Below are 16,806 nucleotides of genomic sequence, written 5' to 3'. Positions count from 1 at the left end.
TGTACGGCGTAGCAACAGGCTTTCATGGCATAGGTCTACGTATACTGTAGTGAGAATTCACTTGTCGAGATGATACCTCTTACTAACAAATCATGATATTACAATACGAGTGAGGACCACTAAACGGCTCTTGGGAGTCATTTATGTAACCCTGTCTGCTAGAAGTATGAATTCTTCAAAGTTAATTGCACCGGAAGAAGGCGGTCTGATACTAGTCTTTCTCTGCCAAGGATTGACAATCTGGGGAATGATGAAGGCAGGAAGAGACCGGCTCGAGTTTAGTCCAGTTAAACTAGTCTGCTATACCAGTATTTTTGTGACAAATTCTGGAATCTATTAATTATCTAAAGGCAACTTAAAAGCACCAATAGTCTCTATAACAAATTGCTCTCTGGATGCAACTGATCATTACAAATTAGTCCTCTGTTGATTGAGACCATTGCAAAAACTTAAAGTAGCATTCTGGAGATATGGCTAGATGGTGGCTCCACCTTCACTCGATAATGGTAAATCCATACTAACCAAGTTGAGTATCTGGGCGCTATCTCAGACCAAACCCAACAGATGTAAGTCAAAATCTGACGGAGGGGGGGCGTTTCAAGAATTTTGTCCACCAAGTGAAACGTTTTTTGTGCGCCATCAGATCACTTGAGCCTAACTGACGTAATCACGTTCCTGGAAATGGTCTCTCTGTTGTTTCCGTTGATCCAAGAATGGTGGAAAACGTCGTGCTACTTTCAGACTGTCTACTGACTGACCTTCTTTTCGTGCAATTTATTTCCATCAGCAACATTCAAGAGAATTGGCGTTTTGTGAGATTCCTTGGCTTCAAAGGCAGTGGACATTGTTGTCGATTGTGTTCTAACAGTTTACGAAGCACTCATTCGTACGCAGGAACACCTTCCGCAAACTCCCTCGATCACCAGACCTCGCTATTTTGGCAGCGCGCTACGCTGCGCAGTTCTCCAAACACTAGTTTACACAGCTACAATGATAGCAATCCAAAGCACTCTATTTATCCTAGGAAACATCAGAAATATATAAATTGACTTATTTTTGGAACACTTGCAGTAACCATATACAGGTATGTCACATAATACTTTCCTTTAAAGTTTCCACCTCAACTTTAATATTAAATAGAAGCAAATAACCCACTAACCCATCAAGTAGAAGACATCAAAACTGCATAAATAGATCTCTTATTTCAAGTCTCAGGCAGGTCAATCTTGTCAAATGATATTTAGGTGTTATACAAGTCGTTTTCACATCAGTTCTTTTCTCACTTGTACAATGAAGAGAGTGAGTAGCTAAACGTGTTCACCAACAGAGAAAGCTTAACTTAAAAAGCTACAGAAGTCCAATCCAATGACTCGGGGGTTCACACACACACACACACACACACACACACACACACACACACACACACACACACACACACACATACACGCACGCATGCACGCACGCACGCACACATGCACGCACGCACGCACGCACGCATGCACGCACGCACGCACGCATGCACGCACACGCACGCACGCGCGCGCACACACACACACACACAGTCCCCTTTAATTAACTTGTATTACAGTTCACTAGTTCATGTGATTGTCCTGTCAGTGTTATAACAAAATGCTTGCGCACCATTTTCTAACATGCACATGAAATGTCATTTCCTCTGGTTTTGTATGTCATCTCGAATGCATCACCAATATCTATAGGTTTTATATTAGGATTTCAGTTGAGGACTTTCCCTATAAATCTTGGACTTTGAAAGAGCTGCATCTTGTTGGTAATCAATCGGAAATAGAAAAAATAAGCTGTAGGCACACGAACATCAGTTAGAGTTGCTAGATATAGTTTCTTGAATTCAATAAGATAATTGATATTTAATTGAAATTGATATTAATTAATCACCCCTTTTGAGGTTGCTGTGTGGAGGAAAACCTGATTGAACTAGTCAATGACTACATCTATATCTATAAAGGAAAGTAGGCCCATGAGCGCAGCCATTTTGAATTTTTGTTTCGCAATTGCTCACAAACTGCTATTCCTTTCTGCTCCTCCTTTAGCACATAACCTTCTCTACTTTCGTAAAGCAACTGGTGCTCTTCGCGGTGTCCAGTACCCTGTACTTTGCTTTGTGTTGCCGTTTTTTTTGGTAATCGTGACGTCACAAAAAAGTTTGTTCCCTATGCGCTCGCAAAGCGCTGCACTTCTTCGCTTCTCCTTTAGCATGCGGCCTTTTCTCAGTTTGGAATAGCAACTGGTGACGTTTTCGGTAGTCTGTGTCCTATACCTAGGCGTTGCTGGCGTTCATCTGTACTTCTTGATGTCATCCTATGCCTACTCATTGTTGCATCACCTATTGTGACGTCGCACACTTATTGTGGCGTTGCAAACGCTCTGCTGTTTTGGCTAAAGCGCGACAAAAACTTGTCATTACAGCAAACCCACCTGTACACTGTCCAAATGCCTCCCTAAAAGTGCTCTCTGTCTGCTATTTTGTCAAAGGCAAAGCAACAAAAGTTATCACTGCGACAGGAAAATGATAACGAAGCTACTTGCCCGCTTGACTCACAGTTCCAGCGCAGTGCCCCTCGACGGATCGCGAAAGCTACTACTAAAACTTCTTCTCCAGTCAATGAAAGAGTTAACGATGAGCACCGCTGTCTTTCTCAACACGCACTTAGCACGTGCATCAATAATCACGTACTTCTAAAATATTCTTATACTTTCTAACCAAGTTGTCCCCTTTTTGGAACTGTGTCTATGTAGGCAATGCATACCGTCATCAATGCTTATGGAAATCATAGTTATAGCAATACCACAAACGGTTCTTTGGCGTACAGGTTCTCCTCTATCTTGCATGTCGCCATCATTTACTAAACGTTTCTATTAGATATCTTACACTAAAGCCTACTAACAACATTGGCAAAATGAACATCAAGTGCAAACATTGCGAAGCACTGATATGGAAGAAGGAACCACCAGGCATCTGCTGCAGTGGCGAAAAAGTTTTGTTACCCGCCATGCCCAAACCGCCTACTCCATTGGTCAATCTTTTGGAACAATCAGTTGAAGTGCAGCATTTCCTCTCAAACACGCGAGCGTATAACTTGGCTTTTCAGATGACGTCCTTTGGATGCGATGAAATTAAAGCTCGCACCTGTTGGAATCCATGTTTCAAAGTTCAGGGACAAATCTATCATTCTATCGGACGTCTTGCTCCTTCAGAAAATTCTACTGCTAAATTTGATCAAATTTCCTTTGTCGGTGACGATAAAGTCCAATCTTCTCTACGTCAAACAGTCATACAAGGCCTAAGACCACACATTGTAGACCAACTACAACACATGCTTCATCAGTCCAACTCTTACGCACGAAGCCTAAAATGGCCGTAGACATTTTATCACGTCACAGTCAGGAATTTAAAGTCATCATTGATGCCGATAAGCGACCATCTGGAGAGCACGAAAGAAGGTTCAACGTGCCATTATGCAATGAAGTTGGCATTCTAATGCTTGGTGAAGAACATGGGAAAAGAGACATTGTTCTTCGCCACAATGATGAAAGCCTTCAAAGAGTCGACGAAACCCATCGCAGTTACAATCCTTTCCAATATCCCCTTCTTTTTCCTCGCGGAAAAGATGGTCGCTGTTTCGGATATAAATCAAAAAATGGGCAAAAGGTGTCTTCAATAAAATTATATGCTTTTCGACTCATGATTCGTCCGAGTCCTGATTTTAACACTCTTCATCGCTTTCAAAAACTTATGCAACAATTTGTTGTCGATATGTATGTAAATGTTGAAACCGAGCGCCTCCAGTTTGTCAGATCATGTCAAAAGGAACTGCATGCTGAATCATATGCTGAATTCATTGATGTACTTTTGCAAGGTTGGATTGACTCTAGACACAGTATACAGTATGCGCAATTGTTGAAAATTCACTCTTTTCTAGACGATGCAAACCCAGTAAATATTGGTCAAAAAGTAATCCTCCCCAGTTCTTTTGTCGGGGGGGGGGGGGGGGGGCTCGCTATATGCACGAACGGACCCAGGATGCTATGCCTTATGTCTGTAAGCTTGGTCGGCCTTCTCTTTTCGTAACGATGACCTGCAACCCTTTGTGGCCTGAAATCACGAACGAGTTCTTTTATGGGCAATTACCTCATCATTGCCCAGAGATCGTTGTGCAAGTCTTTCACGTTAAGCAAAGAGCGCTTATGGCCCAAATCACAAATTGCCGAATTTTTGGAGATGTGATCGCTTATGTCTGCTCCATTGAATGGCAGAAAAGAGGCCTTCCCTGCGCTCACATTTTAATTTGGTTAGCTGCCAAAAACAAAATTCACGCCAATTTAATTGATTTTGTCATTTCTGCTCAAATACCTGAAAAAGAAACCAATCCGCAACTCCACAAAATTGTCATGGCCAACATGATCCACGGACCATGCGGACGCCTCAACAACAATTCGCCTTGCATGGTTGACAACTACTGCTCGAAGCACTTTCCAAAAAATTTCTGCCGTGAAACTCAATGCTCCAATGACGGATATCAACTTTATCGTCATCACTCTCCCGATGAAGGTGGTTACACTGGAGTTAATAAATTAAAGGCAAGGAGTATCAGATCAACAACAGTTGGGTAGTACCCTACCCTCCCTACCTATGCGACATGTTCCAATGTCACATCAACGACGAAGTGTGCAACAGCGTCAGAGCAATCAAGTACGTCATCAAATACGTAAGCAAAGGCACCAACATGGCTGCGTTCACTTTGACAAGAAACAATCCTCGCGATGAAGTTGACCTTTACCAAGCCGCTCGATATGTCAGCTGCAGCGAGACGTGCTGGAGATCGTTCGGCTTTAGCATTCATGAGCGTTATCCTGCAGTTGTCACTCTTCAGGTTCATCTTCCAAACGGACAGAGTTTTGTTCAATGCAAGCAATGCTCACCAGGTTGCCGAAATACGCCCAAAACCCTTCCTGTATTTTTGAACTCTGCAATTCCTACCGTACTCCTGAGTTTCAAGATCCAATCCCTGATGAAAAATTCGTTCAAAGTCTTTTATACGTCGTTTTCGATAGCAGCAAAACCTGGAATCCGAGAAAACAAAGGCAGTCAGTCACCGACGAGGACAATCGACTTGGTCGTGTCTACACCATTCACCCAAAGCAAGACAAATGCTTCTTCGTCCGCCTTCTTCTCCACACAGTAAAAGGATGTTGTTCTTTTGAAGATTTGCGAACAGTCAATGGTGAAGTTAAACCGAACTTTAAGGAAGCTTGCCGTTGCCTTGATCTTCTTGAAGACGATAATCATTGGATATCGGCTAAAGAAGCAGCTGTATACAAAAACTGCTTTCTCTCCTCGCACCCTTTTTGCGTTACTACTCACCAACTGTCATGTTTCCGATCCTGTCACTATCTGGAAAAATTGCAAAGAATCTATGACTGACGACATTCTTCACCAATGTCAGACATCAGTTCGACGATCTGATCTTACTTTTACTTAAGCAATGTTTAACGAAGCTCTTTGTCGTTTGGAAGACATCGTTTTGCAAAATGAGCCAAAAACCCTTCTAGACGTCAGTCTTCCAGCCGTGTCTAGATCAGATTAGCCCTATTTTAAAATTACACATAACTATAAGACTTGCAGATTAGTTGTATCTGCATGTTTGGTCAACTTTTTCTTAGATGATTTGCACCTATCTAACGAGCTTCTTAACGAAACATCTTACAACGTCGAACAACTTCGACGATATGTTAATGAGAAAGAAGTAACGCTTACTGAAGATTAACGACAAATTTACGACCATATCATTGAATTAGTCGACCAGAACAATGGAGGCTTTCTCTTTATTGACGCTCCAGGTGGAACTGGAAAACTTATCTAACAAATATGGCTCTGGTGCAAATAAGAAGTTGAAAAATCGTTGCTATTGCCGTTGCCAGCAGTGGAGTAGCCGCTCAACTATTATCCAATGGATGTACGGTTCATTCTACTTTTAAAATTCCTCTCAATCTTATGACAACTGACGAACCAACATGCAACATCAAACACGAATCGATGACAGCAAATCTACTTAGACAGTGCAAAGTCATTTTCTGGGACGAAGCAACAATGATGAACAAGCGTGCCCTAGAAGCCGTCGACCGCACTCTACAAGACATTAGAAAACGCAAAAATATATTTGGTGGCATTCTTATAATTCTTATGGGAGACTTTCGCCAAACTCTTCCCGTTGTTCGCGGAGGATGTCGCCCAGACGAAGTCAGTTCCTGCATCAAATGGTCGTATCCATGGCAAAACGTTAAAGCCTATTACTTGACGACAAATATGCGTGTACACCTTCACAATGACAGAAACAAGGCTCAATTTGCTCAAACCCTGCTCAAGGTTGGAAACAGCGAAATGCCCTATCAAAAAACACCTACATCACTACAATTCCATCAGATCTTGCAAATACTACAAACGATATCAATACACTCATCACTTCCATCTACCCTGACTTATTTTTCTTCTTTAGCTGCTATACCTATAAAGTGCAAAGCGCTTACTGGGAACCGTCTTCTTGAAACGATAACAGCTATATATGCGTATATTGACTCTGACATCTCACTAACAAAGTCTCTTAGCCTGTGGTTTGTATACAGACATTCACGTTCGCTGCACCTGTTCCGTGCAATGACAGCAACACTTTTGAAGTGACGACGTCCAACGGGCATGTCAAAATAGCTGCGACTTTAGATGTGACTTGGTCAGGTTTATCAGGTTTATCTATAAAGTATTTATTTTCTGAAGTATCTGTCTGTCTGTCTGTCTATGTGTACGTCCACATGCATGTATGTATGTATGTATGTATGTATGTATGTATGTATCCTTAAATCCACCTACGGCCCTCCACCCATTGGAGCTGATGAATGAAACTGGAAACCTAAGAACTTTCTTCGTCATTCTCATGACCACCTATTGGACAAAAAGAAAAACTCTTCCTCCTGTTGGAATTATGAACAGTTTTAAGTGGCATCTACGTCGACATATACGAACTGTTTGTGCAAGAAAGTCGGACATATCTTTTTGGAAGCCTTTGGGACCTTTTGTAAACCTAGCTTTAGTGTAAAGAATATAGATTGATTTAGAAGTTGTACCAACTTTTAATAATAACAAAAAAATGTATGTATGTATGTATGTATGTATGTTTAATTAAACTGGTTTATCAGAAAGTTTATCAAAATTGTCATGGCCAACATGATCCACGGACCATGCGGACTCCTCAGCAAAAATTTGCTTTGCATGGTTGACAACTACTGCTCAAAGCATTTTCCAAAAAGAATTTCTGCCATGAAACTCAATGCTCCAATGACAGATATCCACTTTATCGTCGTCCATGGGTGTCTCCACTTAGCTAACCGAATTTTATTATGCCCCAAGAGTCTAGACGCTGGAATTGTGTTAATCAACTTAATTAATTGGCCCGGGCGAAGAACGGGCTACATGGCTTGTACTATATACAGACCATGGTATGTCAATGACAATATATGGTTACTAACAAAATATTTAGATCTGGAAACTATATTAAGAAAACTACCTTAAACTGTACAGGATGGTTAGAGCTACCTTGGACAGGCAAAGTTATATACACATTTTGCCATATCTAATCCATTGTTAATTAACAGCAGTTCGTGACCTTACCAGAGCTAAGCAGAATGCCACTGCACCACTAATGAAAGCAACTATGATGCCCAACAATGCAATAAGAACACCTCTAAAAATTCAAACCACTGACTAAACAATTACTACAACTGAGAATGGTTACCTACAATTGAACAAAACACCTTGTACAGCAGCATGACCCTAATAGAAAAATGAAAGCAACAACCACCATCCAAGACACAGCAGGAAGAATTCCATATTCCCTAGTGCACATAACAATGCCACAAAACACACAATAAATTAAAATTTGTCAATACTAACCAATAGTTAACATATTTCTCCGTAAAGTTGACAGTGGAACCAACCTGAACTTCATCTAGTTTATCAGATACCTTATACAGCTCTTTCTTTACATTGTCCAAATCGTACAGAACAGATTGAATTAATTCAATATCAGACTGAGCCTCTAAGAGTTCCAAGGGAAGAACTACTTCTTCATCCAATTGTTTCAACAAACCCGTAACCTACAAACAATAACAAAGTAATCATTCTATGTCTAGGTCACAAGGAAACATCTAATGCCTAGAGTGACTACCTGTAATAATTTATTAGAACAATGAACTGCACAAAGACAAATTACAGTGTAGTAAGATATGCCTGCAGCTTCCAAACACCAAAGTATTCCAATTTTGAAGCATCCTCAACTACAGTTTACTCCTGGTAACTAATTTACAAGTCTGCTTTATATACTCTGTACGTAGGGACTGACAAAGGTTTTGGGGCGTGGTCGGATTTTTATACATCAGAATTAAAGCAGCACTAAGTGCTAAAACCCTCGTTTACGTTAAGAAACATGCAGCTGCCACACTATTTAGCCTCGATGCTAGGCTATCTTTGCATTACGTCGTGGACTAACGAGATCGCATGACCAGAAACGATGTACCTGAACTATACTTTGACTAAATTTCACACTGGTCCAACGCCATACAAATATGTTTTGGCTGTATGCATTAGCGATCGCTCTGTTTCCTATAAGGAGAGACACCGCCTACTAGATCCGATCGTGTATTTGCAGATCAGCACTGTATCAAAGAAGAAATGGACTATGACACGCACAACACAATTCAACATATCAATGCAACTACTTTGTCTTGTAACTTTGGGTTGAGTCTCGAAACAATGAAGCACCAGCGTGTGGTTAGAAACATATCCATCTATCGGCCCGACCACATCCGTCTACAAGTCCTACTACTGTAACCACAGGCGCAACCTTGAGTTAATCACCTTAAAACGTGACTAAATATCTTGAAGTGACAGATAGAAAGGCTTGCAAGTTCAACTATGCTCGACTAGTTCTGAATTAATCTCAGCCTGTCTTCAGAACTAGATAAACACTCGTCAATTTCAGAGATTTCACCGGATTTTGTCTTCTTCTTCTTTCTTCCTCTTCCTCTTCATCTTCTAGCCTTACCCCGCTCTATGGGCGGTAGCAAGTTAACTTCGTGCGTTCACACTTATTAGCTAAGCGAAGAAACGTAAAAAGAACTTCGCCAGTTGTCCATTATTTGGTAAGCTTTCAATGTTCCAAATGTGCTGTACACATTTGCTGTTGCCATTCCCATCTCAGACTCTTCCCACATAGTAAACGTCATGCATGATCTATCTTGGAGAATGACGCCACATTATCCTGCGAAAAAGACGCACCTTCCGTGACACACAGATGGACGCACAAAAGAAAAAACCGGTCCAGTGAGCCGGCTTACTCTGACTGCAGCGGGCCATCTTGCACTCTATCCCAGTTGTGGGAATTAGAGAATGCAAGGGTGTCAAAGGTTTTGAGGACTGTCGCCCAAGACTTGGCAACTTCTGATGACAGAATAAACATTGGTGCCAAATGGCTAATCTAATTAAGCAAGGACTAATCTGGGCTTTGTTGAGGTCATGTGATCAGAGCAATGCATTCACTTCTATTTGGATATCTTTTAATACCCACACAACGTTCACAAAAGGAACTTATAAAGTGATCTCTCTTCAAGACCAACAGCCATGCACGCATGCAGTTTTGTGATATGACATTCTACTAGCTAGTTCGTTTTCTATAGGGGCTAGTGTGCTGAAACCTCTCACATTCACTAATTTAGCTCAGCTGCTGTACTGCATGCACGTGCCGACCCCTTACTTTTAGCACAGAACACGTGCAGGAAACTGTATGGCCTCTGGATGGATACAGTAATAGTGTGCACAACATGTCCGTCACTGGATTATATTTTGCTGACGTGGCCAGACCACTCTCAGCAGCTATAGCCACACCAAGACTACTACTGGAGGCAGGAGTCTTTGGCAACAAGTGCCTTCCCGCCCAACAGTGAGCTAGTCTGAGTCACTTCAAACTTCTATACGTCTGTCGCTTAAAACTCACATTTTTGTCGCTAAAATGAAAAGTCGGTCGCCAATCTTGGCGACATGGCAACAACTTAGACACCCCTGAAATGGCGTACAGTGCTGTGGCAAACGCACATCACATTCGTATACTTGGTTAATTGAATAAACAAACTCTTGCGTATCTCATTTCAGGCAGCTAAAAAGAGCACAGGAGCTGCCGGAGGCAATCTAGGCAAAATCCAACTCGACCGTTCGTCTTAGACGGTTGAACTCAACGCGCCCGCCGCGTTTTGCAATGATCCGAGACTGGACTGACGTCATGTCAATTGGTGCATTACAGACAGACATTCATACAGACAAAAGCGGGAGTTGGCGTATTGATACTGCCGCATAGTTATTATTTAGGAATGACTGGGGTGTCAATACATAAGCTTGTTTATGCCCCTTTCTATCTCAGTTCAGCAGCACTAGTGCAAAAAACAAATAGCTTACTGAAGTCTCCTGCTTTTTCTGTATGTGTGCCAATTTCAACCTCTAAAACTGTTTGGTGTATTTTTAAACATATTTGTACTAAACCGCAATTTCGTCTAACTGACTAACTAACTTTCTTCAGACGGGTTTTCTCATTCCGCACGCTTTCTCCGACTGAACTGGTTACGTTTCTTTGTTGCAAACCATCCTGGGCAAAAGCAGTTTTCTTTGTTTTGCGATTGGTTCAAAAATACAACTATCACGATTTTGTGTGAGCAGTGCGGTGCCCTCCGCCATTTTGGAAGCGGCGCTGCGCGTGATCCAGTATTTGGCAATAGCAGGCACGTCTGCTGACACTCACAGCCTATTTTGTTGTTCTCAGAGATTCCCAAAAGGTTTATGATGAGACATGCGAGGAGTTGACAAACTTGTTTACAGATGCTGCAACAAGACAACAAAGGAAGCGCAACTAATCTCTCTGCTGTGCGTGCGGTAGGCCTATCTAGGTTCGATCTAGGCGATCTAGGAAAATGCGCTCAGCGGCTACAAATTGTCCAGGACGCTCAACTTAAAACTAAATGCAACTGACGAAAGTGCACTCCATACGCTCTCAAAAGATGTAGGTTGGACTTTCTTATGGTAACATCTGACAGCTTGTGTAATTAGATTTATCGGCATAGCAGAGCGCCCCTGTGAGTATCAAGTGCACCCACCATACATTATTGGAAAGTGTTAGGAGCAACATCTACCACACTGGTTTCACTGACCTAATGTTGAAAATGCCCATTCTTTGTAGTTTGGGTTCATTTTGAGGCACTCTGTAAGCTGTATGCCCCTAGTACAGTTCATGCAAAAAGTGAATGAGCAAGATACAAAAACATTATAAATGTATTTTAGTAGAAATGGCTACACAAACCTGCAAAAAGTGAACAAACAAGTGTGGATAGTTCAATGCTGTACCAAATTGAGGATGCCATGACTAAATCACCATTGCAGAAAATGGTAAATCAGTGTTATATAGAATTATATCATTATTATTATCAACCCCAAGACTCGATGAACTTGATCCTACTACATCTTCACACTCAACATTCTGCAGTTCAGAGTCTACAAAATTTGATTCAGTAGCTTCGCTGTCGTCATCATCCACACTATCTAGATCTCTTCCATGTCATGTCTGGCCCTACTGTCCTCTGCTTTTTCTTGCTATAATGTCCAGACCTCACACTACAGCGCTGGACACACTTGCAACCAGGTCCATAATACTGACCTTTCTCTGCACACTAGCAGCGTTTCTTTCTACATCCTGTCTTACATCCACATCCACAAGTGATTGTCAAAATCGTCAAGAAAACACAGGTAAATCAAACACACACGTTACAGAACAAAAACCCGCCACTGCAGTGCAAACGTGGAACTGCAGCTAGCACACAACGTTACTAAGCACTTCCTCATGAATGCCAAGTATGAGCTAAGTTGCTGGCCTGACATCAGTGCACACACCATTTCAAACTCAGAAGTAATAGATCTACATGCCTTCTATAGATTACATCAAGTTTTTCCGATAGAAATCGACACACTCCCGTATAGCGTTTGCTGCAGAAAACGTGTAGGTTTGATTTGGTGCAAATGCAATCAGAATTTGGAGACAAACGAAAGCGCTAGAAGAGTAAGTTCCATCGGCAAGAAATATTTGATTGCTTGAAGCTTTGCGAAGGATGACGACACATACAGTCTACACAGGACTGGTGAGGGCTTGTGCTCGAATGAACTGGAATGTGTAGTGTTTGCGTCATTGAGAATTTTACGCGAGGGTCAACCCCTTGAGAGGGGACCCAATGCATAATTTCTTACTCAAACCTTCCCCTTCGCGTGCCGAGTGAGCGTGCTGATTTCAGTTGCGAACGAACAAAAGGCGTGGCCGCATATCGCGAAAACACCCACAAACAGACACACAATTTGAGCTTTATTCAGCTATGAGCCTATGAAAAAGGAACTTTGTAAAAGTCACGAAACTTTGCGAGTAGCATACCCTAAACATATAGGGCTGACCCGACTTCTGGTCTGGGGACTATGTGGCTGGCTGGCTATGTCTGTCACGCTGCAGGAATGTGCCATGCCTCCTTTGTGTGGACCAATCACGAATCATTAATTCCTTTACGTCGTACGTGGCAACCAAAGGCAATGGACAAACAGCCAACCGTATCCACGCAACTTCCTTGACAGTTTCCAGAACAGTGTAATTCATGTTTGTGATTGCTAGGACCTGTCGAAAATAAACAATAGAACTCACCTGTCTGCAACTGATGATTCGAAATCGATTGCTTTCTTGCTTTTACGACATTTATACGGGAATCTAACATTACGTAATCACGAGACATTTTATGTCCCATATACGATGACTCTACTTACAACTGCAGACTATTTACAGACTTTGCGGTCACGCGAAACGACAGTTGCTATGTAGGATTTTAAATACATTTTACAGGTAGCATGTCTACAAAGAAAATAGCGTGTATATTTGTAATTCTTCGCAACAATTACTCCTCTTAGCATATGTGGTGTTCAGGACTTTGAAGGCTCATAGCAGTAGAAGCGACGGTGTAAACACAGCTTCAATTACCAGTATATAAGACACAGTCTTTGTCAAATATTGATAGTAACTATAAATAATCACTTGACCAACATGGCCTAAACACTGCATCAGTAGAACTGCAACTATAAGATGTCTCCCATACCTTGTGTTCAATTTAATTTCTAGAACTGCTGGAATAAAAAAATTAGTTTGGCTTTCTTTTGCTAGAGCTACCGGCCCCGCCTATTGGATGTTCATGAATGTTTTTGACGGTTTAGTAATAGTTATGGCATGGTTGACATGTTTATATGGCATTTATTACCAAGATAATAAAGAAGCACTAAAAGTGCAAACCCTCGGCCAGTATGCACCTTGAAGGTAATTAGTCGCGCTATGACAGAATGGTTTAAACAATACCAATTAACCGCCACGCACAGCAAAAGTATAGAGTAAATATGAAAACCAGATTTCGGTTAGCTAATTAGATACGTACAAAAGAAGTAGCACTGATTTTCAGTGAACAAACCACAATTTCATGCACCCACAATGCTTTGAGCTTCCAGAAGATTACACTATTGATGGAACAAGCATAATGTTACAACCCTTGCTCTCTAGATGTCTAGTTCTTTGTGCAACGCCTACTGTACACTGTACCATATTTACACAGCTATCCGTCTAACCACAATTTTGGTTGTTGTAATGAGGTGACTCCAGAGCCAAAACGAAACATCAATGTGGGAAAACATGCACGTGCACATGTAGATTAATTAAGCGTCTGTTCGCTCTGACTTTGGAGACCGTAAAACAAAAATGAATAGAGACGCACTAGCATACTTACAGGTCAGCCGAGCCGCTTCGTCCAACAAACGGACGCTGTCGTGAACAATGCACGTTCCCCTTCGCAAATTCGCATCAAGCACCAAATTTCTGTTGAAGACAACACTAGTGATCTTTGCAACAACACCATGGCTGCTTAGCCACGCACACCAAAAATTCAAGCTGGCAGACTGCAGAACCACTATGCAGAAACACTGTGGAACAAGCAAAATGTTAGAAGCCAGGTGCAGCTACACACCCTCGATCCTGGTTGTTGTTTGGGAAACATACACGTGCAAATGTAAGCTATAGGCGTTGTTTCTATGTGCTAAACCCCTAAAGCAAAGGACCAAACACCATGTACAGGACGGACGCCCGATGGCCGAATTCTCATTAGCAGCTGTACCAAAGAGAGGTGGAGCCTCATGATGACATCCCGTTCGTCTATTGGTCGGTAATGACACCACTTCTCGTCTATTGGTCAGAATAGCTTCATTTGCATCTGCGCTAACCAACTATATATACGGTTGTACAGTGATCGAACGACTACTATACCCTTAGCCCGGAAATCCGGGCCTCGGGTAATTAGGTCTAATTATCAAGGGTGATAGGATATTGACCAGCCAACCATGTAGTATTTATCATCATGGGTGTGGTCAGAATTTTACTGCAATTGGCTAACACCCATGCGGTCAATTCAAACTGCTCTTCACCTGTGCATAACTACCCAGCCCATTGACCTTTTCCAACATGGTGAATGTGTACTTGGGTAAACAGTAACTGCTAATGATGACTGTTTGCTGTGACACTAGCCCTGTAGTGTAATGTGTTATGTTTAAGTGTAATGATAGCACCACTTTTAAAGATAATTAGGAAGCTGTCAACGATGCCAACAACTTGTGAGCTGTCTCCACCGGGCTAAGGGTAGACTTGTGCCCAGTCCTCCTTTACGCTAGGTTGCTACACCAGTTGCACTAGCTGTCATGCATACATAAGACAATGAGGTTTTACATGTGTTGATGGCCTACACAGAAAGAAATGCTACCACATGTGGTGTAGCAACCTAAGCACGAACGAGGACTGGGCACGGATCTAGCTAGAGTAAGCCAACTATGTACGCAGTTACCCCCAGCAGGTCTATATAACAGTTGTCATCATATCGGGTTTAGATGGCCCACATAGCACCTGCACATGACCTGTGCGAGAGCTGTGATCGAATGCCCATATAATGCAAGCCACCGCCCATGATATAATTAAGTAGCCTATTCTTCGATCATATAATGGGCTCATGCATTGGCAGCCTTAAAATCAAGTCTCGAGTAGACAAACCCTTCCTCGCTGATACAAAGAGATATAAGAAAAGAAGAAAGGATTTGGCTGTCGCTCACGCCCCCAGATTCCAATTATATCTAAGATCTGTACTAAAACCTACAGTATGCAAACGTGCTATCAGCTAATTATCAAAATCAAACATTGTGACTGAAAAATATCATTTACCTCATTTTCAACTTGAAAAACTTTCTTGGCACCTTGCTTTCCTTTCTCGATCACTGTCTTCCCGTCGACAACACTGGCGGCCGCACCGTAAACCGCCGCTCCAATAATTGCCATTGCCACAACTGCTGACAACAAGAAAAGGCATCGAGCTCTAGATGACGACTTCGGAGAAACGTTGTAATCCCTTTCAGTACGACAACAACAACACTTGCAAACAAGGTAGAAAAGAATTCCAAAGAATAGCAGCAAGCCGAATAACGCTAGAATTGCACCCCAGAAACCTACACCCTAACCACAAAAAACAAATAGTGCACTCCATAAATCGAACTAAAAGGTAGAGCTGTTGGCAGCTTGAACTGTAAGCTGCGTACGTTGCGAGAGTAGACCTACCTCCCAATAAGAAACTTCATTTGGCTCAAAGGTAACGTTGTTGCAAGAGTCGAAATGAAAATCCAGTCGTGGCAATTCGTGCAGATGCTGGATGTACGGAAGCGGCCGATATTGAGTTTCCAAACACGCCATGACGATAGGCCTACAGCAGACAGCATCCCAGTTGTTCCCGTATGCACTTCATTGCTGTTGACAGTGGTCTGATCATACGAGGCTACGGCGCAGCGTTTGTCAATAGACACATTACAACGGCAATTTTGACATAAATGAAGTCTTTTTGCGCACCTATCGAGCAGTAACCTGCACCATTTATTGAAAGGGGCCTCAGTTTTGAACGTCGTCTGCTGAACGTAGTTTTTTCGGCACAAATCGACTTCAAATAAATTGAACGGCAGGTAAAGTGATTTACAATTACTTTTTTCGCAGTTAAACAAGTTTTTGTTTTTTATAAAAAAAATTTGGGTGCAACTGGGTTGATCAAATTATGCATCAATATTGACACTACTGCTGCACAACAAATCGTGTACTATTTATTGCCAATTTATTTCCGGTGTGTAATTAAATAATAAAATTATATTAACATTGTACACAATATCTATTTTGCATAAACACGTGCATGAAATAATGTACATTATGATCATTACTAATCAGATCATCTAATGCAAACAACATTTTTATTTTGAATATGACGGATGATGATGACGACGACAATTCTGCTGGTTGTCACACAGCTAGTATTGATCGAGGTAATCTTTAGATTTAGAGTTAGCATAGCTAGGTGTAGTGAACACAACTCAACATATATTTCTAAAGTCAGTTCACGCATTAGATGGACTGAGGAACTCAGCGCCTAGCAGGACTATAGTATGGGTTTCCGAGGTCTAATTGATATCGATGGACAGCTCTTGAAGAGCTTAATTCAATTATAATAATTATTTATTTCTTGCTATAAACAAAAGACCAGCATAAGCAACTTCCGGAATTGTAATGAGTTAGCAGGTGGAGACAAGCTTAA

At 41.7% G+C, this 16,806-nt stretch overlaps 1 protein-coding gene and 1 long non-coding RNA gene across 3 annotated transcripts in view; both read right to left on the bottom strand.

The window, feature by feature from the left end:
* The window catches only part of LOC134184964 (protein tweety homolog 2-like), a 25,676-nt gene extending 9,717 nt beyond the window's left edge, over nt 1–15,959 (bottom strand). For both annotated transcript variants that reach the window (XM_062652739.1, XM_062652740.1), the window contains exons 1-5: nt 15,792–15,959; nt 15,402–15,689; nt 7,982–8,184; nt 7,828–7,923; nt 7,700–7,772 (exon numbers count right to left, since the gene is read on the bottom strand). In XM_062652739.1, coding sequence (XP_062508723.1) covers nt 7,700–7,772; nt 7,828–7,923; nt 7,982–8,184; nt 15,402–15,689; nt 15,792–15,923 — 792 coding nt within the window. In that variant the 5' untranslated portion in view covers nt 15,924–15,959. The remainder of the gene's footprint in view (nt 1–7,699; nt 7,773–7,827; nt 7,924–7,981; nt 8,185–15,401; nt 15,690–15,791) is intronic.
* On the bottom strand, nt 4,240–4,779 carry LOC134183913 (uncharacterized). The gene is made up of 3 exons (XR_009970616.1): nt 4,668–4,779; nt 4,391–4,597; nt 4,240–4,333 (listed from the first exon to the last, which is right to left on the bottom strand). It is a non-coding gene; the product is annotated as an uncharacterized LOC134183913 (long non-coding RNA).
* Nucleotides 15,960–16,806: the final 847 nt, after the last annotated feature.

The sequence above is a fragment of the Corticium candelabrum genome, chromosome 9, assembly GCF_963422355.1.
Source record: "Corticium candelabrum chromosome 9, ooCorCand1.1, whole genome shotgun sequence".
In the NCBI taxonomy this organism is placed as follows: domain Eukaryota; kingdom Metazoa; phylum Porifera; class Homoscleromorpha; order Homosclerophorida; family Plakinidae; genus Corticium; species Corticium candelabrum.
This window is presented reverse-complemented; position numbering and strand designations above follow the sequence as displayed.